At 38.8% G+C, this 25,929-nt stretch overlaps 1 protein-coding gene across 9 annotated transcripts in view; it reads left to right on the top strand.

Moving 5' to 3' along the window:
• NUDT9 (nudix hydrolase 9) overlaps positions 1 to 25,929 on the top strand; it is a 101,991-nt gene that overhangs the window by 4,304 nt on the left and 71,758 nt on the right. For 8 of the 9 annotated variants that reach the window (XR_009259455.1, XR_009259456.1, XM_058721970.1 and 5 more), the window contains exons 2-4: positions 9,189 to 9,428; positions 12,182 to 12,277; positions 14,453 to 14,539. Coding sequence is in view for 7 of the 9 variants with exons in the window: in XM_058721970.1 (XP_058577953.1) it covers positions 9,189 to 9,428; positions 12,182 to 12,277; positions 14,453 to 14,539 (423 nt within the window). In the remaining 2 variants the exon portion in view is untranslated. Of the gene's footprint in view, positions 1 to 6,877; positions 6,953 to 9,188; positions 9,429 to 12,181; positions 12,278 to 14,452; positions 14,540 to 25,929 lie in introns of those variants that run through there. The other variant, XM_058721969.1, reaches the window with a different exon arrangement.

Below are 25,929 nucleotides of genomic sequence, written 5' to 3'. Positions count from 1 at the left end.
TAAGCTCAACTGACTGTGCCACCCAAGCACCCCATATAAAATTTTGCTTTTTAAAACACACATACCTGAAATCTGTTTGCCACTTTTGGTAAATACATGTGTTCCGTATCTGTTCCCTTTTATTGAGTATGAGTTTAGGGTGGGTGAGGAAGATCTTATTTTGAGAGTTCATTGTTTGGATTTCCAACGTTGTGGCAACTAAGGCATGTACAGGTCATCATAACCTGAAAATAATGATTCTACCACTTTTTAAAATTTTCTTTTTAAATGTTTTATTTATTTTTGAGACAGAAAGAGACAGAGCATGAGCAGGGGAGGGGCAGAGAGAGAGGGAGACACAGAATCCGAAGCAGGCTCCAGGCTCTGAGCTGTCAGCACAGAGCCCGATGCGGGGCTTGAACTCATGGACTGTGAGATCAGGACCTGAGCTGAAGTCGGATGCCTAACCAACTGAGCCACCCAGGGGCCCCATGATTCTACCACTTTTAATAAAAGTAGTCACATGTCAAGTGTTCTCCCACCTCACACTCATGAATAGACTTTTACTGTTTAAGTTTTCCCTGATTGTTGGCTATTTGACAGTACTTCACAGATGCAAGGTGAGCGTAAGATGAAATAGCAATTGTTTCAAAGTTTTTAAGTGGGATAAACGGAACAGTTGAATTACATATAAAGCTATAGACAAACAATATGAAAGAAACTGTTTAGGAAGAAGAAAAGCTTGATAGTTTCTTAAAAAAACTAAATATACTCTTAGCATATGATCCAGCAGTTGCCCTCTTTGGATTTATTCAAATGTGTTGAAAAATTAGATCCACACAAAAACTTGCATACTTACGTTTACAGCTGCTTCATAATTGCTGAAACTTGGAAACAACCAAGATGTTTTTCAGTAGGTGTGTGGATAAATAAACTGGTATACACAGACAACAGGATATTACTCAGCTCTGAAAAGAAATGAGCTCTTAAGCTATGAAAAGATGTGGAGAAACCTTAGATGTACATTGCTAAGTGGAAGAAACCAATGTGAAAGGGCTACATACTGTGTGATTACAACTACATAAGGTCTTGGAAAAGGCAAACCACTGGAGACAGTAAAAATATCCTTGGCTGCCAGGGGTTGGACAGGTAGGGGTGAACTGGCAGAGCTCAGGATTTTTAGCACAGTGAAACTATTACACTATAATGGTGGATTCATGTCATTATACATTGTTCAAACTAGTAAATGTACTGAGAGAATGAAACCTAGTGTAAACTGTGGACTTTGGGTGATAATGTGTTATTGTAGGTGAATTGATTGAAACAAATCTACTCTTCAGTGGGGCATGTTGATAGTGGGGGAGGCTGTGTGTGTGGGTGGGGGGTAGGTATAAGGGGTGGGGCTGAGGATATTTAGGTGTACTTTGGGCTCAATTTTACTGTGAACCTAAAACTATTCTAAAATCTATTTAAAAAAGGGCAAGTAGGACCCCCTTGGCTACTTCTTCAATTTACACAGAGACAGGTAAATGGAAAATAAAACACATACCGCTCTTGTTAAAAAAGGTTGACAGAGTCTGGGCGCCTGGGTGACTCAGTCCTTTAAACGTCTGACTCTTGGTTTCGGCTTAGGTCATGATATCACGGTTTATGAATTTGAGCCCCACATTGGGCTCTGTGCTGCCTGTGCGGAGCCTGCTTGAGATTCTCTTTCTCTCTGTTCCGTCTTCTCTCTCTCTCTCTCTCTCTCTCAACAAATAAACTTAAAAAAAGTTGACAAAGTCAGTGAAAGGATAGTGTTTCAAACAAGAATGGTGTATCAAAAGATTGATTAAAGGAGGTCTTGGGGAAATTTTGATGAAGGCTTTTAATATTTTTGCCAAAATTATCCCTTATGATTTGACTGTGAAGGTAAAAGCAAAGGTTGCTGTATTATGCAGTTACATAAGTTTCTTAATTTTTTTTTTGGATTTTTTTTGTTCTAAGGCTTAGTGTATAGACTTGGTTATAACTTATTGAACTAAAATGTTGACATTTATTTTCATAATTTAAAATTTCATTTTAAAAGGTGAAGCTACATATTCAAACTCTTCTTCACTACGGTGAAAATTTGTTTGGTCTCTAAAGTGGCCTTCCTCTGTTACTTTCATGTGAGGAAGGACTTCTTGCATCTATGGTTGGCGGGGCATTATGCCAAACAAGGGATATAATGTTTAGCTAAAACAGGTGTGCTCCTTGTTCTCCATTTGTTTACAGTCATGTGGCACCCTAACAAGTGTAAAATCACAATCGTAATTCAATGAAGAAAAAGAAAATAGAACTCTGATAGCATGTAGCAGGGAGAACTTATTTCTCCTAGTAGTTAATGAGGAAGACTTGCTTGAGGAAGTGAACTTAGAAGTTCACTGAAGGAAGAATGTAGGTTAGTAAGGTAGAGGAGGAAGCTGTTGCTGGTCAGGCCATGTATGGAGAGGGAATGTGGGCGTTTTTAGGCACTGACAGGTCATTTGGCAAAAGCACAAAGGAGCGAGGTGGAGGGTGATAGGCAGTCCTTGTAGGTCAAGTTAAGAATTTAATTTTTTGGGGGGCACCTGGGTGGCTCAGTCGGTTAAGTATTCGACTTTGGCTCAGGTCATGATCTCACAGTTTGTGAGTTCAAGCCCCGCATCAGGCTCTGTGCTGTCAGTTTAGAGCCTGCAGCTTGCTTCGGATTCTGTGTCTCCCTCTGTCTCTTCCCCTCCCCCACTCTCTCTCTGTCAAAAAATGAATAAATGTTAAAAAATTTTTTTAAAAATTTAATTTTTTTAAATAATTTTTTTCTATGCAAATATAAATACATAAATTGACCTAAATGCATAAATGTGATCACTCGTACTTCCTTTTACTGGTATGTTCGGGTAGTTTTCTTTTTCTTTCTTTCCTTTGCTCACTTCCTTTTCTCCTCTCTTTTTCCTGTTGTTAAAAAGCAGAATTCAGCCAAGTAAATTGAGAGATCTAATAGACTTAATGATTTGTGAATTGCGCAGCATGGGGTCTAGCAAGTAGAGGGGAGTTGGGAGGTGTTAAAATGGAAGGTTTTTATAGAAAGGAAGTGGAGGCAAGAAAGTTATTAGCACAAGAAAAGGATTGTTCCAGCCTAGGTTGCTTTTCCTTAGGGGGTAGAGGAGGGGGTGTTACTTTGAGGATTACCTCGTCTACCTTTGGGAGACAGAGAGGGCCCAGGTGGCAGATTACCTCATTAGCTGATTAGACTGGTAGAGACTACATTTTTGGTGGAGGTTGAAGCTGCGATTAGATTAGGTATTAAGACTCAGTTTGAGCACTTGGCCTAAGTGACACCATTTGGGGCCAGTAGTTTTCTTTTTAACACTTTCTTATCCCTTCTTCCAAAGCTCTTCCCTTTCAGAAAAAGGGTGAAGGGGAGAGCCAACCCCCCTGTTTTCTTCCCTCCACCTTTTCCCTCCTTCCCTTCTTCCTCCCTCCCCTTTACTTGTCTTTCCTTCTTCTACCCACATTCACACCACATTCTCTAACTCATATTAAGAACTTGATGATATGGATCCTTTTATATTATTCCCATGCTCGTGAAACAAATAGTATAGACATTTGCAGTAGGCAAAATAATGGCTCCTAAAGATGTCCACATCCTAACCCCTGAGACCTGTGAATACTTTGCCTTACATAGCAGAGAAGACTTGACACATATGATTAAAGTTAAGGACTTTGAGATGGAAAGGGTATCTTGGCTTTTCCATGTGGGCACAATCTAATCATGAGTTAAAAAAATGGAAAAATGTTTCCAGCTGTGGTCAGGGAGGACTATACTGAAAAAGGATCAAAGAAAGATTTGTGTGTTTTGAAGGAGGAGGGAGGGAACTGTGAGCCACAGAATAGGGGTGGTTTCTGGAAGCTGGGAAGGGCAAGCAAACGGATTTTTCTCTAGAGCCTCCAGAAAGGAATCCAGCCTTGACAACTTGTTGGTTTAACATTGGGTGCCAAAATGATGCCGTTTTAAGTGTTGGGGTTCCGAGTGTATGGCCAAGAAAGAATTCTTGAGACTTCTTCGGTGCAAAAAGGTGATTTTATTAAAGCACAGGGACAGGATCTATGGGCGGGAAAAGCTGCCCCAGCATTGTGAGGAGAGACTGATTATATACTTGGGAATTGGGGGAGGTAAAGTCAAGGGAAGTTCCCAAAGGGATTTTCAAATGCTCAAAAAGACTCAAAGGATACTGGAGGCCTAGATTGTCCTGCTGAGGTTATTTTTCCCTCTAGCAAAGCATTAACATTAAGATGTAGGGAGTTCCTGGAGAAATGTTATACTCTGCCTGCCTGAAGTAGTTGTTGATAGGCTGCAGGTTATCAGGAAATTTAATTTTATCTGCCATTTCTTTCTGCCTTTGTTTCCCACATCATTGTGAGACCTGTGTCTGACTTATAACCTGTAGAACTGTAAGATAATAATTTTGCATTGTTTTCAGCTGCTGAGTTTGTGGGAGTCTGTTATGCAGCAATAGAAAACTAATAACATTATGTACATACTCTTTTTTTTTTTTTTAATTTTATTTTTTTTTCAACGTTTTTTATTTATTTTTGGGACAGAGAGAGACAGAGCATGAACGGGGAGGGGCAGAGAGAGAGGGAGACACAGAATCAGAAACAGGCTCCAGGCTCCGAGCCATCAGCCCAGAGCTTGACGCGGGGCTCGAACTCACAGACCGCGAGATCGTGACCTGGCTGAAGTCGGACGCTTAACCGACTGCGCCACCCAGGCGCCCCTATGTACATACTCTTAATTAAATATGTACTTATTTTTTGTTACTGCTTTTTAAAAATGGGATCATATTATACATACTATTCTCCATTTGCTTTTCCTTTTCAACAATACCTTGTGAAAATACTGACAAATTACTTTATGTCATTATTTTTAATAGCTACTTAATGTTTAATTCATGGTGTGGCTCTTCTAAACCATCCCCATATTATTACGCATTTCTTTTACTTCCCATTGAACACTGCTGAAATAAGCATCTTTTATATATATAACTGTTTCGTTGTTGTTGTTGTTTGTGGGATAGATTACCAGGAATGAAATTACTGGGTTGAAGGATATAAATATATTAATCATTGTTGCCAGATTGCTTCTGAGAAAGTCAGTAACAGTTCACATCTCTACCAGCAATATTTGGGAGGTGGTGTTAACCTTTTTGAAGGTTTGTCAGTCTAGTTGGTAAAAAGAATTTAATGTTACTTTAATTTTCATTTTTTCATTGCTAGTAATTATAAATCATCTTTTTAAAAAATAATCTTTTAATGTTTCTTGGCTCTTGGATCTGCTTTTCTGTAACTGTTTAGTCCTGTAATTTGCCCAACTTTCTATTCCAGTTTAGCCTTTTCTTGCAATTTGTAACAATGCTGTATATTATAGATATTAATCCTTTGAATGTCATCTACATTACAGTCTATAGTTTGCCTTTCCCCTCTGTTGATTCATTAGTGCACAGTTCTTAATTTTGATGTAGTCCAATTTATCTTTTTCTTTGTTTCCTGTGCTTTTGGTTATATCCAAGAAATTATTGCCAATTTTAATGTCATGAAAGTTTCCCTGTATGTTTTCTTCTACGAGTTTTATAGTTTTAGGTTTTATGTTTGGGTCTTTGAACATTTTGAATTAGTGTTTGCATGTGCTATAAAGTAAGGGACAATCTCATTTGCAGGTGCATGTCTCATTTTCCCAGCACCATTTGTTGAAAAGACTGTCCTTTCCCGTTGAATAGTCTTGGTGCCCTTGTTGGATATCATTTGACCATATATGTGAGGTTTTATGTGTGAGTTCTCTGTTCTATCCCACTGGTCTCTGTGTCTGTCTTTATGCCTGTATGATACTGTTATCATTACTGTAGCTTTGCAGTAAGTTTTGAAATTAGGAAGTATGACACCTTCATTGATATGCCCAAATTCGAAAGACCCCCAAGAACAAACCACCAGAGTCCAGAGTCAAAGCCAAGCGGCAAGGGTCGTTTATTGCAGGTTTGAATCCGGACCTCCGCGCACTTGTTACAGGTGACGCTAAGAGGTCCCGAGCGAAGATCTTACAGCTTCTTTTATAGACAGGCACAAACAAGTTAGGGATTTTTCGCGGTTACAGAGCTGTTATTGGTTGACATTTAAATTTGAACACTCAGCAGAACTTGATTGGTTCCCGCCTTTTTTTCAAACCACTCAGCAGAACTTGATTGGTTCCCACCTTTAGGTCAGACCACAACTGGGTAGGCCCTGGCTGGTTCCAGGAACGGCGGCGGTGGGGGTGGGGTGGGGGGGAGGTCTTTTCTTTGCAGTTGTGAGTACACCTGGTAATTTTTCTCTTAGTCTCTCACCATCTCTTTCTTTTTCAGGATTGTTTTGGCTATTTGGGGTCCCTTGTTCCTGATCTTAGAGAAAAAGCTTTCAGTCTTTCACCATCACTCCAAAAAGTTGTGGGCTTTTCATATATGGCCTTTATTATGTTGAAGTAGTTTTCTTCTAGTTTGTTAAATGTTTTTGTGAAAGGGTGTTGAATTAGGACAGACTTTCTGCATTACTTGGGATGATCATGTGTTTTTTTCCTTCATTCTGTTAATGTGTATTACATTGATTGGTTTTTGTATGTTTAAAGATGCTTGTATTCCAGGAATAAATCCCACTTAGTCATAGTGTATAATCCTTTGAATGTGCTATTGAATTGTTTGCTACTATTTTGTTGAAGAGTTTTGCATTGATATGCATCAAGGATATTGGTCTGTAGTTTTCTGATAGTCTCTTTGTCTAGCTTTGGTGTCACAGTAATAATGCTGGCCTCATAGAAAAAACTTTGGAAGTATTCCTTCCTCTTCAGTTTTTTGGAAGAGTTTGAGTTTTAATTCTTTAAATGGTTCATAGAATTCACCAATGAAGCCATTGTCTTTCAAGCTTTTCTTTGTTGGAAATAAATAAGGTTTGGTATCACCTTTTAAAATTATTCATATAACCCTTTCAAGTTTCACCACTTGTCTACAATTTTTTTTTTTCTTTTTTGGTTCAAGAACCAATCCAAGATCACTGATTGCATTTAGTTTTTCTTTTTCATGTCTTTTTAGTCTGAATCTATTTGGAAGAGTTCCTCTGTCTTTCATGATGTTACCAGTTGAAAGAGTACAGACATTTACTCTGCAAGTTGTCCCTTGACCTGGATCTGTTCTATATTTCATGATTAGATTCTGGTCGTATATTCTTGTGAGGAGTACCTCAGAAATGATCACTGTGTACTTCTCAGTGTATGGTGTCAGGAGGCACAGGATGTTGACTTATTTCACCATCCTATCACATTTTGTTTGTCTTAACCATTTGTCTCAAAGTATTGTGAGAGCAGGGGAAGGGAGCTGTCATCAGTTCACCATGTTCTCAGAATCCTTTTTTCCACTTTAGATTGTTATGCCCAGAATTCGTGATCCCCAAATACCGCCAGGGAGCCAAGTCCAATGTAAAAGCAAAAGAGCCTTTATTCGAGCTAGCTCGAGCTCAATCCCCTACCTGCACCGACGCAGCGGTGAGATACCAGGGAAAGAGAGCTGAGATACCAGGGAAAGAGAGCGAGTTTCAAAAGGACAAAGGTTTTATTGGGGCCTAGGGGCAGTTGGTGAGGTAATGGCTATGGCCTCAGCCGATTGGCTGGGGAAGGGTCCGAGTCCTGTTAGGCAGGTGGGGGGGGTGGTTACTCAAGGGGAGGAGGTGTGGTCAAGGTGAAGGACACAGAACAAGATGGAGTCGGCTGGCGTAGGCCCACCCTTTCAAGATGTCATCACTTAGGGTCATTAGGGAATTTAGCCTTTATTTTAAGAATAATGAGAAGCCATTTAAGTTTTTAGGCAGGAGAAGACATGAAACATTTTTGTGTATGCTGTGAGGTAGAGGTTGTTTGTTTTTGTATATATTTTCTACTTATTTCAGCTCTGTGCCTTTTTTTCTTTTAATGTTTATTTATTTTTGAGAAAGAGAGCAAGCACAAGGAGGGGAGGGGCAGAGAGAGAGGGAGACACAGAATCTGAAGCAGGCTTCAGGCTCTGCACTGTCAGCCCAGAGCTGGACCTGGGGCTTGAACCCATGAACCATGAGATCATGATCTCAGCTGAAGTCAGAGGGTTAACCCACTGAGCCACCCAGGAGCTCCTCAGTTCTGTGCCTCCTAATGTTACTTTAAATTTTATTCTGAAGTTTACAATTTGTATATTTATTATAGTCTGACTTCAAGTAATATTACATTACTTCATGTACAATGTAAGAACCTGGCAACCGATATTTTCATTATCTTGTCCTTTGTACCATCTTTGCCATACATTTTACATGTGTGTTAGACTGTAGACCATTTAAAAAAAATGTATTCCCTCACATCAACTTACAGTTTTCTTTTACATTTGTTTTTATGTAATTTTCACAACAAACTTCTCCAACTTTTGTGCTAACAAAAGTAAACCTGTTCCTTTTTCTCAGCTAAAAGAAATTCAGTGAGTAGATTCAACTAAGATCTAGCAATATTAAAAAAAAAAATTCATATTTGAAAATAATTTTCTCACAGATGTTGGGCTTCTATACTTTGAAGTTCAAAAGTATGGGGGCGCCTGGGTGGCGCAGTCGGTTAAGCGTCCGACTTCAGCCAGGTCACGATCTCGCGGTCCGTGAGTTCGAGCCCCGCGTCAGGCTCTGGGCCGATGGCTCGGAGCCTGGAGCCTGTTTCCGATTCTGTGTCTCCCTCTCTCTCTGCCCCTCCCCTGTTCATGCTCTGTCTCTCTCTGTCCCAAAAATAAATAAAAAACATTGAAAAAAAAATTTAAAAAAAAAAAAAAAAAGTATGTTTTGGGGTCTTTGAATTAGGTTCTTTATTTTTTAATTTTAATTTTAAAAAATGTTTTAATGTTTATTTTTGAGAGAGACAGAGCATGAGTGGGGGAGGGGCAGAGAGCGAGGGAGACACAGAATAAGAAGCAGGATCCAGGCTCTGAGCTGTAGGCACAAAATCCAACATGGGTGTGGACCCGTGAACCATGAGATTGTGACCTGAACCAAAGTTGGATGCTTAACTGACTGAGCCACCCAGGTGCCCCATAGGTTCTTTATTTTTTCTATTTTGGTATGTATGTAAAACATTTTTCTTTTCTTTTCTTTGTTTTTTGATTTTTTTTTTTTTTTCTTTCCAGAAACTCATTTTTATCCTGTGGGTTTCATCTTAACTCCAACATCATGTCTAGTTCTAATGGTGCCAAAGAGAATTCGCACAACAAGGCTCGAACATCTCCGTATCCTGGTTCAAAAGTCCAACGCAGCCAGGTTCCAAATGAGAAAGTAGGATGGTTTGTTGAGTGGCAAGACTATAATCCCGTGGAATACACTGCTGTCTCTGTCTTGGCAGGACCCAGGTGGGCCGATCCTCAGATCAGGTGAGCAAACTAGTCAGTGTTAGCTGGTAGCTGGGTGTAAGACGGAGAAGAGAATGATTGTATTTGTAAATTACCATTTTGATAGCTGAAAAATCATTTTCATCTAGTGCTTGACTTTGTTATAAAGCAGTTTCCAACATTTGGCTGGGATTCTTTCTCAAGCTAGACAGTCCATGTTTGCTTATTCTTTTGGGAGTTTTATGATCCTTCCAAAAAGGTAAATCTATTTTACTATGGAGATTTTTGTTTTATGAGGTGACAAGTAGTGGTATCTGTTTTCATTTGTTCTGTTTAGGTTATCAGTAGAACATCTCTTATTGTTATTTTCCACCATAGCTAGACTTGTATTTGAAGTAGTGAAAATATTTTTCAGAAATTTTTCAGATTACCAAGAACAGCATGATGATAAAATTGGAGTAATGTGATAAAATAGAAAAGGGATAAAGAAGAAAAAACTCAAGCAAAAATCCTTTGACTAAATTCATAGAAGTACATTGATTCACATTTTCTATTTATGTTCCTTTTAATGAATACGTAGAGTGTTTAAATGTACTGAGTATGAACTAGGTACTGTACTAAACGTTTTATAAACATTATTTTATTCTTACAACTATTCTGGAAGATAGGGTTGTTATTTGTGCTTTATAGAAAAACAAAACACACACAAAAAATGGAAGCACACAAAGTTTGCCCTTTACATATTGTCACAGAGCTGCTAGTAGATGGTATAGTGTGGACTTGAACTCAGTCTGACTCCAGAATTCGTGCTCTTAATCACTCTGCTAAGCTGCTACCCTAATTTTAGAACAGCTTTACAAATTTGATTCCATAGGAAAATTTATTATAAATGCCTCGAGGCATAATTTAGTCAAGTAAGTAAAAACTGTTGCAAGTTGGATAGATCCAGTATTAGTTCTAGGTTAAACTTTACTATGGACTTATTGCTGTGACTAGATTTTGACATACAGTTTCCCTATTTTATTCAAAGATGTGTTTGTCATTTTGTGATACTACTTGGATTTTAATTAATCATGAAGCTAATCTGTAGAGAAATTTGTAGCTTTAATAAGTTGCATTTTCCGGGGCGCCTGGGTGGCGCAGTTGGTTAAGCGTCCGACTTCAGCCAGGTCACGATCTCACGGTCCGTGAGTTCGAGCCCCGCGTCAGGCTCTGGGCTGATGGCTCAGAGCCTGGAGCCTGTTTCCGATTCTGTGTCTCCCTCTCTCTCTGTCCCTCCCTCGTTCATGCTCTGTCTCTCTCTGTCCCAAAAATAAATAAACGTTGAAAAAAAAAAAAAAAATTAAAAAAAAAAAAAAAAAAGTTGCATTTTCCCCATTTTGAGTATTTACATATTTGCATATACATTATACATATACATTATACACAAAATTGATGTTGGTAGGGGTGCTATATAGTGTAAATAGAGGAAGACTGCATACATTTTCTTATTTTTCATTCAGTTTAATTTTTAAGAGTTGAATTTATATCACCATCTAAAATCAAGCTTTACTACCAATATTAATATTTCTATTATGATTATGTTCATGCTTTTTTTTTTTCCTCTGGTGAATTTCTAGAGTCCCAAGAGCATTGTAACCCTGGTTGTATAATTTCATGATTTTTACCATTTAATTATTTTTTATTTGTGTGTTACATGGAAGATTGGTTAGAAGTCTTGAGAGAGTTTTTGGATCATTCAAATTGGAAATTATTTCCAAAATAGAGCAGAAATATTTCTATGTTCTCTTAACTGATATTAAAGCAAGGAAAAAAGTGAATCTTCTGTCAGAACCACCTATGAATTATGTAGTGCTATACAACTCTTTATTCACTATCAACGCAGTTATATCAGTGATTTTGTAATGGTGAGGAAAGTAGTATATTTATGTCTACTTTGAAAATAAATATTTTTTAAAGTTTATTTTGAGAGAGAGTATGAGCAGGGGAGGGGCAGAGAGAGAGAGGGAGAGAGAGGATACTAAGCAGGCTCTGCACTGTCAGCACAGAGTCCGACATGGGGCTTGAACTCAGGAACTGTGAGATCATGACTTGAGCTGAGATCAAGAGTTGGATGCTTAATCAACTGAGCCACCCAGGTGCCCCAAAAATATTTTTATTGAGGTATGACAAATGAAATAAAATGCACACTTAAGTGTGCAGCTATAGCTCAGAACAACTTTTTATTTCTATAGCTGTAACTACCATCCAGATTAAAATTCAGAACATTTCTAACATATAACATTGATTTTAATCTAGATCATAGTTATTATGAAGTTTTGGGGTAAATTCACGGTTTTGTGGATTTATTTGATGAAAATATTAACCAGTGTACATTTGAGGAAATTAAAATTACTTTGAGACCATAAAAACATCAAGATATCACAAAGAATATTATTTCTGGAACCACATAGGAACCATTAATTGCAATATTGTGCCCACAGACAATTCTTCCATGCTGATAAATGATGTAGACTTTTTTTGTACCATGTGGGAGGAACTGTGGTTTCTCTGCCTAGTCCTTCCCAGAGGGATTATAATACACATCCTTGTATTGTAAGGTGTTTTGGTTAACTTTTTTCTTTTTTTTCCAGAAACAGTTTTGAAGGACTAAATGGATTTGTAAATGAAAACTAACTCTTAAAAACTTTAGTTTCAGGGATACTTTATTATAAATAACAGGCTGACTGGCATTAGTAAGCTGTTGGTAGTATTGGGCCATTATTTCTTATTTTGCTTTGGTATTCTTATTACAGTGAAAGTAACTTCTTTCCCAAGTTTAATGAAAAGGATGGGCATGTTGAGAGAAAGAGCCAGAATGGTCTATATGAGATTGAAAATGGAAGACCCAGGTAGGTACTGGGGATGGATATCTTACAATAAATAGGTCTTTGAAAGGTAGAAAATGTAATTAACCTTTATTGAGTGTTTGTGTGTGCCAGACAATGTACAAAGGAATTTATATATGTGATCTGATTAAATCATTACAATAACCCTGTGGGTGGATATTTTTAGTTCCATTTACAGATAAGGAGAGAGAATGTAAGCAATTTGCATATAGTAAGTGGCAGAGGCAGTATTTGAGTGCATTTTTTTGTAACTCCACTTTGAAGGTAGAAATAATTAGTTGAATAAATTAACAGAGGAAGGATTGAGAATTGTGTTTATTAGTTCTTTATTAAATTTATTAAATTAGTGCCTTAAACTAAGAATTTACCCAAACATGTAAGAGTAAAAATAAAAATAACCCAGTAATTTAACATCAAGATTCTTTCTGTACTTTTAAAAATGATTTTTATACACAACTCCAACAATTTCCATTTTCCTTAAGACATTATAAAAGTTAGGAAAAATGTAAAAATTAGCATGCCCCAAATAAAACAAAGAAGGATCAGATTCTGTAATCATGGTTTTTATCTTGCAAAAATGTTGCAACTTGTATTCTTCCTTCCTCAAGGACAAGGCAGTGATCTGGCTTCTCTCACCACAACCTGGTCCTTTAGTTTTGCTAACTCTTTCTTTGGTCATAATTTCACTTTTCTGTCTTTTTAAGTCAGACCTTCTTTGCATTTGACTTATTCCTTAGGTTCTTTTCTGGATAAAAAAATATATTAAAAGATATTTATCCATGAAAAAGGATAGGCAGCAAAGGCAAGCTAGCATGTTGTTTTAGTCAAGAGTCTAATGGAAACAATTCTAGCTTGCCTTAGTAAAAAGTGAACTTTAGGGTTATGGGGTCATCTCAAGCAGTCCGAAGTGTAAATGCAGCTAACTTTAGGTAGAATTGAAAATCTGTCTCTGCTTTTCTTTCTATGTTGCCTTTATTTCTCTTTCACTGCAAACAACTTTCTCTGCTTCTCAGACTATAGGGTAGTCTATGTGTCTTTTCCATAGTTTCTGATTTACCAGTTATAAGCTTGATCATCTATAAAAATGAACTTTCACTCTTTAAATATTGGCTTTGATCATTTGTGTTCAGGGATGTATACTTATTTGGAATAAAACATAGTTGCTGGCCACCCTGCCCCTCCTCCTGTGAATTTGAAAAGTAAAATTATTGTCACCTGGGCAGGTTCCTTGTCTTAATTGAAAGTCTTGCTGATATATTTTTGGTCTAGTACAGTATAAAAATTCATTCAACTTGAATAACAGTCACAAGGGAGACCAGAATACAAACAGATGGCTGACAGGGAAAATTTTGGCTGTTTGTGTATTTACTTTCATATATTGGGAGGACAAAAGATATAATCTTAAAAAGGTAAGATTGTAGATTAGGGCATTTTACTGGGACATAATGAAAGTTGAACATTTAAGGAATATTCATTGGAAGAAAATTACTCAGGCCTGAGTGTTGCTATGTTCACCTGACAGACTTTTTAACATTGGGTTGTGCTATTGGTTAAATAGTTGGCATTTTTATAAAATTGTTTTCTTTAAAACTTGAATTTTGGTATATTTGAAATCTTGAAATATTGAATAATACTACCTCATTATATGCTACAAAATATATATTATTGGTAATAAACATCCAGAACCCACTGAGAAAACATTTTCTTTAAAAAGTAACAAAAATAATGGGAAGGGTTGTATGAGATGAGAGTAAGAAAAGGGGATGTTGAGAAAGTGAAGAGAAATGTGGGTATCTTGAATGATAAATCATCATTGTTGTAGAGCTAGAGGATCATTAGGTGCAGACCATTCACCTGCCCTGTTGTAAGAGTCCAGTAAGGTGTTAGTTTGAATTTAGGAGTATACGTGAAAACTGAAACAAATTCTCTTATAGAACAGCTTCAGAAATGAGATCTTCCTCCTGGATCAAGCGCAAAGCTTAAGACATGCACAAAAGAAAAGTTAAATAACAGCATAAGGAAATGTGTGATTTTAGTGGCAGATATGTGATAGCGTTCCTGGATTTGGGAGGAGATACTATTTCCCTCTTATTGCACTTACTGCCTTCTTTTGGGCCATGTCAAGTTGGGTTTAAAAAGATGAACATATTCAATTGATTTTCTATATTCTTTTCCCAGAAATCCTGCAGGACGGACAGGACTGATTGGCCGGGGGCTTTTGGGGCGATGGGGCCCAAATCATGCTGCAGATCCCATCATAACCAGGTAAGAATGAAAAAAAACATTTCAATAGCAAAGAGCCAGGTGATTGGAGAAATATGGACTGTAACTATGTGTTTATACACACACACACACAAGCGTATGTATGTATATGTACACATGTATAAATATATGCGTTTGTATACATATATGTATATGTGTATGTATATGCTCATAAGCACAAACACTGGAAAGGTATATTAAAAAATTTTTTTTTAATGTTTTTATTTATTTTTGAGACAGAGAGAGACAGAGCATGAGCAGGGGAGGGGCAGAGAGAGAGGGAGACACAGATTCTGAAGCAGGCTCCAGGCTCTGAACTGTCAGCACAGAGCCCGATCTGGGGCTCGAACTCACAGACTGTGAGATCATGACCTGAACTGAAGTCGGACGCTTAACTGACTGAGCCACCCAGGCGCCCCTTGAAATGTATATATTTTTTTTTTTTTTTTGAAATGTATATTTTAAAGGGTCTTGATGTGAAATCATACTGATGTGATACAAGTGTAAAGTTGTAGTTTTATATGAGTAGGCTAGGCATTATCTGAACAAAGTTAATTCACATAGTGAATTTACTGAACATCTGTTTGTTCTCAAAATTGAGTAGGTGCTTTGGAGGATATAAAAAAGATAAAAGAACTCTACGTTTCAGCTCCCTATCACAGAAGAGCTATGGCTTAATTTGTAAGATGAAAAATATGAAATAAGAAAACGTGTCAAGGTACAATGGGTGAGACAGTCTGCTTTAAGAATTAGATTAGATGTGGGTTGTGATGACGGTAAACTGGAACATCGAAGAAAGGCATTATGAAGGAGGCAGACTTGAGCTGAACTTGAAGCTTGGATAGGGGGACAACAGGAGGCCTAAGGAAAAAAGCTTATAGTAATATCTATTTGAGTTTTTTTTTAATATAAAATTTATTGTCAAATTGTTTTCCATTCAACACCCAGTGCTCATCCCAAAAGGTGCCCTCCTCAATACCCATCCCCCACCCTCCCCTCCCTCCCATCCCCCATCAACCCTCAGTTTGTTCTCAGTTTTTAACAGTCTCTTATGCTTTGGCTCTCTTCCTCTCTAAACTCTTTTTTTTTTCCTTCCCCTCCCTCATGGACTTCTGTTAAGTTTCTTAGGATCCACATAAGAATGAAAACATATGGTATCTCTCTCTGTATGACTTATTTCACTTGGCATAACACTCTCCAGTTCCATCTACGTTGCTACAAAGGGCCATATTTCATTCTTTCTCATGGCCACGTAGTAATCCATTGTGTATATAAACCACAGTTTCTTTATCCATTCATCAGTTGATGGACAGTTAGGCTCTTTCCATAATTTGGCTATTGTTGAGAGTGCTGCTATAAACATTGGAGTACAAGTGCCCCTATGCATCAGCACTCCTGTATCCCTTGGGTAAATTCGTAGCAGTGCTATTGCTGGGTCATAGGGTAGGTCTATTTTTAAGTTTCTGAGGAACCTCCCCACTGTTTTCCAGAGCGGCTGCACCAGTTTGCATTCCCACCAACAGTGCAAGAGGGTTCCCATTACTCCACATCCTCACCAGCATGTATAGTCTCCTGATTTGTTCATTTTGGCCACTCTGACTGGCGTGAGGTGATATCTGAGTGTGGTTTTGATTTGTATTTCCCTGATGAGGAGCGACATTGAGCATCTTTTCATGTGCCTGTTGGCCATCTGGATGTCTTCTTTAGAGAAGTGTCTATTCATGTTTTCTGCCCATTTCTTCACTGGATTATTTTTCGGGTGTGGAGTTTGGTGAGCTCTTTATAGATTTTGGATACTAGCCCTTTGTCCGATGTCATTTACAAATACCTTTTCCCATTCCATTGGTTGCCTTTTAGTTTTATTGATTGCTTCCTTTGCTGTGCAGAAGCTTTTTATCTTGATGAGGTCCCAATAGTTCATTTTTGCTTTTAATTCCCTTGCCTTTGAGGATGTATCAAGTAAGAAATTGCTGCGGCTGAGGTTAGAGAGGTTTTTTTCCTGCTTTCTCCTCTAGGGTTTTGATGGTTTCCTGTCTCACATTCAGGTCCTTTATCCATTTTGAGTTTGTTTTTGTGAGTGGTGTAAGAAAGTGGTCTAGTTTCATCCTTCTGCATGTTGCTGTCCAGTTCTCCCAGAACCATTTGTTAAAGAGACCTTTTTCCATTGGATATTCTTTCCTGCTTTGTCAAAGATTAGTTGGCCATACTTTTGTGGGTCTAGTTATGGGGTTTCTATTGTATTCCGTTGGTCTATGTGTCTGTTTTTGTGCCAATACCATGCTATCTTGATGATTACAACTTTGTAGTAGAGACTAAGGTCTGGGATTGTGATGCCTCCTGCTTTGGTCTTGTTCTTCAAAATTACTTTGGCTATTCAGGGCCTTTTGTGGTTCCATACAAATTTTAGGATTGCTTGTTCTAGCTTCGAGAAGAATGCTGGTGCAGTTTTGATTGGGATTGCATCGAATGTGCAGATAGCTTTGGGTAGTATTGACATTTTAACAATATTTATTCTTCCAATCCGTGAGCACAGAATGTTTTTCCATCTCTTTATATCTTCTTCAATATCCTTCATGAGCTTTCTATAGTTTTCAGCATACGGATCTTTTGCATCTTTGGTTAGGTTTATTCCTAGGTATTTTATGCTTCTTGGTGCAATTGTGAAGATCAGTTTCTTTATTTGTCTTTCTGTTGCTTCATTATTAGTGTATAAGAATGCAACTGATTTCTGTACATTGATTTTGTATCCTGCAACTTTGCTGAATTCATGTATCAGTTCTAGCAGACTTTTGGTGGAGTCTGTCGGGTTTTCCATGTATAATATCACATCATCTACAAAAAGCGAAAGCTTGACTTCATCTTTGCCAATGTTGATGCCTTTGATTTCCTTTTGTTGTCTGATTGCTGATGCTAGAACTTCCAATACTATGTTAAACAACAGCGGTGAGAGTGGACATCCCTGTCATGTTCCTGATCTCAGGGGGGAAAGCTCTCAGTTTTTCCCCATTGAGGAGGATATTAGCTGTGGTCTTTTCATAAATGGCTTTTATGATGGTTAAGTATGTTCCTTCTATCCCGACTTTCTCGAGGGTTTTTATTAAGAAAGGATGCTGAATTTTGTCAAATGCTTTTTCTGCATCGATTGACAGGATCATATGGTTCTTATCTTTTCTTTTATTAATGTGATGTATCACATTGATTTGTGAATGTTGAACCAGCCCTGCAGCCCAGGAATGAATCCCACTTGATCATGGTGAATAATTCTTTTTATGTGCTGTTGAATTCGATTTGCTAGTATCTTACTGAGAATGTTTGCATCCATATTCTTCAGGGATATTGGCCTGTAGTTCTCTTTTTTTGCTGGGTCTCTGTCTGGTTTAGGAATCAAATGAATGCTGGCTTTGTAGGATGAGTCTGGAAGTTTTCCTTCCCTTTCTATTTTTTGGAATAGCTTGAGAAGGATAGGTATTATCTCTGCTTTAAATGTCTGGTAGAATTCCTCTGGGAAGCCATCTGGTCCAGGACTCTTACTTGTTGGGAGATTTTTGATAACTGATTAAATTTCTTCAGTGGTTATGGGTCTGTTCAAGCTTTCTATTTAATCATATTGGAATTTTGGAAGTGTGTGGGTGCTTAGGAATTTGTCCATTTCTTCCAGGTTGTCCAGTTTCTTGGCATATAATTTTTCATAATATGCCCTGATAATTGCTTGTATTTCTGAGGGATTGGTTGTCATAATTCCATTTTCATTCACGATTTTATCTATTTGGGTCATCTCCCTTTTTGAGAAGCCTGGCTAGAGGTTCATCAATTTTGTTTATTTTTTTCAAAAAAACAACTCTTGGTTTCATTGATCTGCTCTACAGATTTTTAGATTCTATATGTTTATTTCTGCTCTGATCTTTATTATTTCTCTTCTTCTGCTGGGTTTGGGGTGTCTTTGCTGTTCTGCTTCTATTTCCTTTAGGTGTGCTGTTAGATTTTGTATTTGGGTTTTTTCTTATATCTTGAGATAGGATTGCAATGTATTTTCCTCTCAGGACTGCCTTCGCTGCATCCCAAAGCGTTTAGATTGTTGTATTTTCATTTTCATTTGTTTCCATATATTTTTAAATTTCTTCTCTAATTGCCTGGTTGACCCACTCATTCGTTAGTAGGGTGTTCTTTAACCTCCATGCTTTTGGAGGTTTTCTAGACTTTTTCCTGTGGTTGATTTCAAGCTTCATCGCATTGTGGTCCGAAAGTATGCATGGTATGATCTCAATTCTTGTGTACTTATGAAGGGCTGTTTTGTGACCCAGTATGTGATCTATCTTGGAGAATGTTCCATGTGCACTCGAGAAGAAAGTATATTCTGTTGCTTTGGGATGCAGAGTTCTAAGTATATCTGTCAAGTCCATGTGATCCAATGTATCATTCAGGGCCCTGTGTCTTTATTGATTCTGTGTCTAGATGATCTATCCATTGTTGTAATTGGAGTCTTAAAGTCCCCGGCAATTACCACATTCTTATCAATAAGGTTGCTTATGTTTGTCAGTAATTGTTTTATATATTTGGGGGCTCCTGTATTCAGCACATAGACATTTATAATTGTTAGCTCTTCCTGATGGATAGACCCTGTAATTATTATATAATGGCCTTCTTCATTTCTTGTTACACCCTTTAATTTAAAGTCTAGTTTGTCTGATATAAGTATGGCTACTCCAGCTTTCATTTGACTTCAGTAGCATGATAGATCGTTCTCCATCCCCTCACTTTCAATCTGAAGGTGTCCTCAGGTCTAAAATGAGTCTCTTGTAGACAGCAAATAGATGGGTCTTGTTTTTTTTTTTTTTTATCCATTCTGATACCCTATGTCTTTAGGTTGGAGCATTTAGTCCATTGACATTCAGTGTTATTATAGAAAGATATGGGTTTATTGTCATTGTGATGTCTGTAGGTTTCATGCTTGTAGTGATGTCTCTGGTACTTTGTCTCACAAGATCCCTTTAGGATCTCTTGTAGGGCTGGTTTAGTGGTGATGAATTCCTTCAGTTTTTGTTTGTTTGGGAAAACCTTTATCTCTCCTTCTATTCTGAATGACAGACTTGCTGGATAAAGGATTCTCGGCTGCATATTTTTTCTGTTCATCACATTGAAGATTTCCTGCCATACCTTTTTGGCCTGCCAAGTTTCAGTAGATAGATCCGTCACTAGTCTTATTGGTTTCCCTTTATATGTTAAAGCATGTTTATCCCTAGCTGCTTTCAGAATTTTCTCTTTGTCCTTATATTTTGCCAGTTTGACTATGATATGTCGTGCAGAAGATCAATTCAAGTTACGTCTGAAGAGTTCTCTGTGCCTCTTGGATTTCAATGCCTTTTTCCTTCCCCAGATCAGGGAAGTTCTCGGCTATGATTTCTTCAAGTACACCTTCAGCCACTTTCTCTCTTCCTCCTCTGGAATCCCCCATATCGTATATTATTGCGTTTCATAGCATCACTTAGTTCTCTAATTCTACCCTTGTACTCCTGGATTTTTTTATCTCTTTTTCTCAGCTTCCTGTTTTTCCATAATTTTATCTTCTAATTCATCTGTTCTCTCCTCTGCCTCTTCAGTGCACGCTGTGGTCGCCTCCATTTTATTTTGCAGCTCATTTATAGCATTTTTTAGCTCCTCCTGACTGTTCCTTAGTCCCTTGATCTCTGTGGCAATATTCTCTGCTGTCCTCTATACTTTTTTCAAGCCCAGCGATTATTTTTATGACTATTATTCTAAATTCATGGTCCATTATATTGGTTAAATCATTTTTGATCAGTTCGTTAGTTGTTGCTACTTATTGGAGTTTGTTTTGAGGAGAATTCTTCCGTTTCGTCATTTTGTATAGTCCCTGTGGTGGCGTGGAACTGTAGCGCACTTCCCCTGTGCTGTCTGGAGTAACTTGTGTTGGTGGGCTTGGCCGCAGTCAGACCTGATGTCTGCCCCCAGGCCACCGCTGGGGCCACAGTCAGAGTGGTGTGTACCTTATCTTCCCCTCTCCCAGGGGCAGGACTCACTGTGGAGTGGTGTGGCCCTTGTCTGGGCTACTTACACACTGCCAGGCTTGTGGTGCTTTGATGGGATCTGGTGTATTAGCCGGGGTGGATCCACAAGGTGCACAGGGGTGGGAGGGGCAGACTCAGCTGCTTTGCCTTCGGTGGTCCGCTTTGGGAGCGGCCCTGCGGCACCGGGAGGGAGGCAGACCCATCAGAGGGATGGATCCACAGAAGCACAGCCTTGGGTGTTTGTGTGGTGCAAGCAAGTTCCGTTACGGGAACTGGTTCCCTTTGGGATTTTGGCTGGGGGATGAGAGAGGGAGATGGTGCTTTCCAGTGCCTTTGTTCCTTGGCAAGCTGAGCTCTGTCCTGCGGGGCTCAACAACTTTCTCTCCCGTAGTCCTCTAGCTCTCCTGCTGTCCGAGCAGAGCTGTTGACTTATGACATTCCAGATGTTAAGTCCCGCTGGCTGTCAGAACACACTCTGTGTGGCCCCTCTGCTTTTGCAAGCAAGACTCGGGGATTCCGCCTTGCCACGCAGGCTGCCCCTCCTTTGCCCCGGCTCCCTCCCACCAGTCCAGGTTGTGCGCACCGCCTCTTCACCCTTCCTACCCTCTTCCATGGGCCTCTTGTCTACGCTTGGCTCCAGAGAGTCCATTCTGCTAGTCTTCTGGCAGTTTTCTGGGTTATTTAGGCCGATGTGGGTGGAATCTAAGGGATCAGCAGGACGTGGTGAGCCTAGTGTCCTCCTATGCCGCCATCTTCCCCCTCAAAATCCTCCATTTGAGTATTGAGGGACAATGAAAGGATCAGCTGGTCGAAGCAGAAAATTTTGTAGAATAGTGGGTAATCAAACATGTAGTTTTTATGCAGTTTTATTGTGGAGAATATTACAATAACAAAGTTTAGGAGTGTTAAGGGGAGCCCTTGAAGATTTCAGAATAGGGGACAGGCATTTTTTTCCTGAGGTAAATCTATCTGGTAAGCCACATCATATTCAGAAGGCCCCTTGGTAAGCATGAATCAGAATAAGGAAGGCAGGTGAATCTTAGGTTTAGATGGACTTGACCCTCTCCATAGGAATCATCTTTTCAGCATGTCTGGAATATTCTGTCATCTCTGTCATCCTTTTAATTTTTGTATTGTTAGGATTTCTTCACTGACCAACTCCGTCTTCACAAATAATTGTCACTTTGCTTTAAATAATGCAAATACCCTCAATATTTTTATTTTTTAATTTTCATATTTTGAGGGTCTTCCTTTCTTTCAGGAAACTTTTTCTCTGATCCGAGATCCAGTAATGATTTCATAGGTTAACTCTAAGAAAACAGCTTAATTCCCTTATTTTCAAGTTACTGGAAGAGGCACCAATATTTGTCCCATCTTATTCTCCTCAGCCTTTCAATTTCCCTGACAAAAGAGGTCTTTACCCCATAGCTCACTCCATTTTTCTCCTTCCTTCCTTTCTTGCTTCCTCCCGCCCAACCATCTACCTATCTTATGTATAGATGCTTATGTATCTACCTACCAACCCACGTATCCATTTAAAATTCCTTTAGAGGGGCACCTCGGTGGTTCAGTTGGTTAAGTGTCCAGCTCGATTTCGGCTCAGGTCATGATCTCATGGTTTGTGAGAGATTCTGCTTGGGATTCTCTTTGTGTGTGTCTCTCTCTCTCTCTCTCTCTCTCTCTCTCTCTCTCTCTGTCCTTCCCCCTGTACATGCATGCTCTCTATTTCAAAAGAAATAAATAAACAAATAAATAAAATTACTTTAGAAACTTTATGGTTTAAATGAAATGGGAAGAGTTAATATACTTTTAATGAATGTAAGTAAAAAATATTAATGACAGTATCAGTTTTGTTTCCAACTTTGGTAAGGCTGGCTAAAATCAGGAAGGTGTGAAGCATTTGAAGTAGAAATGCCAGTAAGGGGACAAGCAGAAAAGGGAAGCTAGACACTTGGAAGTTAGCCTTTCATTAGCTTATCTTTATCTCTGGTGGGCCAAATACATGGGAGTGTATGTGGTGATTGGGTTGCATTGTTTTGAAATAGACTTTTTGAGCTTAATGCAGCCATTATACAACAGCTTCAGCAATAGCTGAAGACTTTGAGAGGGTCCAAGGCTATGGAAAAGCCCACAGATGGCAGAGTCTAGCTTTCACCTGTACTGCTAGATTGATGCTCTTTATTACCTCAGTAATGCATATATTGACCTATGAGTTGGTCTAAATGAGTGAGTGGCAGTGGAAATGGAAGGAAGAGAAGAATATAAGATGTTAAAAAGGAAGCATCAACAAGGCTAAAGCACATTGTTAAAAAGTATTGCTCTCCTCTGCTAGGTGCTGTCATCAGTTTTTCCATTTGTTTCTCACACAACTCCTCAAAGTAGATATTAACATCTCTGTTTTATAGATCTGAAAATGAAGACTCACTGGGGTTAAGTGACTTGCCTAAATGTTTATGTCGATCTGAAATTTGAGTCCGTGGTATTTGGCTCCAGATATTATACTTTTTCTCTTTTATACCAGTTTTTCACTAATGAGTAATCATAGGAATCATCTAGGCGCTTTAAAGATTCCATTCCCTTTTCTTTCAAGTACTTCATGATTCAGAACAGCTCTGTATAGTGTAATTTAACAAATGCTCCAGGGAAAGTGTTAAATGTTTCTGTTCTCAGGGACCTCTCCTAGAGATTGGGCGGGTACAACTATCTGATGTTCCTTTAGATCCTTTAAAGTGAAAATGAGGTGGGAAGTGTTGATACATTACTGTGAGTAAAGTCAGATCCATAGTTAGTGGTATTCTCGTTTTCTTTCCAGTTTTGGTGAGACAGGAAGGTGTGGGCCATCAGAAGTGGGGAGGGAATATCAATAGTATTTAGAAATAATCTTTGGCATTTAACAAATGTTAATGAGGTTAATTAATTAAAATATACATTATTTCCATTATATCAAGGATTTTGTTTTAAATTTGGTAATAATTTACTTGATGATAAGGTTTTGGAGTGATGGGGATTGGAGCTAATGGTCAAGAAAGAATTCTTGAGACTTCTTCAGTGCAAAAAGGTGATTTTATTAAAACATGGGGTTAGGACTCGGGGGCAGAAATTGCTGCTTTGGGACCTCTGAGGAGAGACTGGTTATGTACTTGGAAGTTTGGGGAGTAAAGTGGGGGGAGGAGTTTCCAAAGGGATTTTCATATGCTGAAGAAGACTCACAGGATCCAGGAGGCCTAGCTGTTGTCAACTAGGTCGTTTTCCCCTCTAGCAAAGAATTCACATTAAGACAGCAGGGAGTTCCTGGAGAAATGTTATATACCCTGCCTGCCTGAAGTATTTGTCAGTGGGCTGCAGGTTGTAAGGAAATTTAACTTTATCTGCCATTTCCTTCTGCCTTTGTTTCCCTCATCAGTTGGTATTTACAATAAGGAACAAAAGAAGAAACTACTCTGCTCGGTAGTTCTTAAATGAGTGCCTTTGGGGTAAAATCTGAGAAGGTAAACAGGTTATGTGACTGTTCATCATCAGTCTGGCCCTCTCTAGCCCAGCAGCGCCTCTCCCCCAGTCCTGCTTCTCCCTGTGCTGCAGCCTCAACTGGCGGCATGTCTGTCTTGGTTTTCCCAGCTTCTCTAATGTGATGTATATATAGTGGGTGCTGGTAAGTGTGTGTGAGTGTACAGAGCATCTTTCACCTTCTCACGCCCTCCTTTTACCCAATTAGTGTAAACATTCCGTTTTGATTTAAGTAGACAGTATGGTGATTAAGAGTGCAGATTCTGGAAGCAGATTGTCTGGGTTCAAATTTTGGTTTATACCACTTAGCTCTGCAGTCTTGGACAAGTTTAATCTACTCTGTGCTTCATTTTCCACATTTGTAAAATAAAGATAATCAACTACTTTATAGGGTTGTTTTGAGGCTTAAATGGATAAATACATGAAAGACTTAACAGTATCAGGTACATAATAAGTGCTATAGAAATGGGCCTTAAGAAGTAAAAGTACCACGTCTACCTTCAGTCCTGTTCTCAATCTTGTACCTGGATCATGGTGATGAGGTTTTGGGGTGATGGTGAGGTTCAGAACTCATGGCCAAGAAAGAATTCTTGAAGACCTCTTTGGTGCAAAAAGGTGATTTTATTAAAGCACAGGGACAGGACCTGTGGGCAGAAAGAGCTGCACTGGGGTTGTGAGGAGTGACTGGTTACATACTGTGGAGTTGGGGGAGGTAAAGACAAAAGGGAGGCCTCCAGAGGGACTTCAGTGTGCTAAAGAGGACTCCTAAGATACCTGAGGCCTTGCTGTTGTCAAGCTAAGCTTGTTTTCCCTCTAGTAAGGCATCAACATTATGACTGCGGGGGGGTTCCTGGAGAAATGTTATACTCTGCATTTGCTTCAAGTATTTATCAGTGGGCTGCAGGTTGCAGGTTATAAGGAAATTTAATTTTACCTGCCATTTCCTTCTTGCCTTTGTTTCCCACATCACTGTGGAGGGGAGGGTGATATTAGGGGCTCCAGGAAACTGAATCTAGGTTTCAGAAGATTAGGCTATTGATAAGATTGCCTTTTTCTTGTAATTTACTAAGGTATTTGTAAACTGATAGAGACTCCTGTCCTGCATGACTGTGATCGCTAACCATTTGTTTTCTTTCCTTTCCTTTGTTCTTGGGCATCTAGGAGTGCCTGAGGAATACCACACATATCCCACTTGGGGGTGGGTGGGTATGCTAGCTTGTACTTTGCTCTCAGCTTGCCTTATGCTTCCTCATCAATGGTAACAGTCTTCCAGCGTCCAGTCTTGCTTTCTTCCCAACCAGCCTCCACACTTTTGTCAAAGTGAGTGAGCTTTCTAAATACAAATTGCTTATGGTTTTACCCTGCTTAAAAATATTCTTTGGCTCTCTAAGCAGATGAATTTGATGAATTCTTTGCCTACTCGTCTGGCCTCATCATCCTTCTTTCCCTCTGTGGTGCCCGTGGTGCCAGACCCCACCTATAGATTCAGTTTCTTGAACATATTATTTTATACCTTTGTTTCTTGCTCATGTCATACCTATGTCTGGCATCCTTAAAAACAGATGCTGTCTTCTTGTACTAATTATTCTTTCATTTCTATTTACTGTCCTCATCAAATTGTCACTCTCTTATAATTTATTCACTTACATGTCTAGCTCCATCCCTAGACTATGAGCTCTTTCAGGGCAGGAATTATGGGTTAGATATGGTAGTCAACCACTATATAAAGAAATTTGGAAACTCTTATTTATTTATTTATTTATTTATTTGCAGGAGGGGGGAGAACTCCTATTTAAACTCATTTAATTTCATTGATTCTAATTCAAAGCAATGATTAGATCATAGGCTTTCTTTTTTGGTTTAGTA

The sequence above is a fragment of the Neofelis nebulosa genome, chromosome 3 (genome assembly GCF_028018385.1).
Source record: "Neofelis nebulosa isolate mNeoNeb1 chromosome 3, mNeoNeb1.pri, whole genome shotgun sequence".
Taxonomy (NCBI): Eukaryota; Metazoa; Chordata; class Mammalia; order Carnivora; family Felidae; genus Neofelis; species Neofelis nebulosa.
The sequence above is the reverse complement of the archived record's forward strand: the minus strand, read 5'-3'. Positions and strand labels throughout refer to the sequence as shown.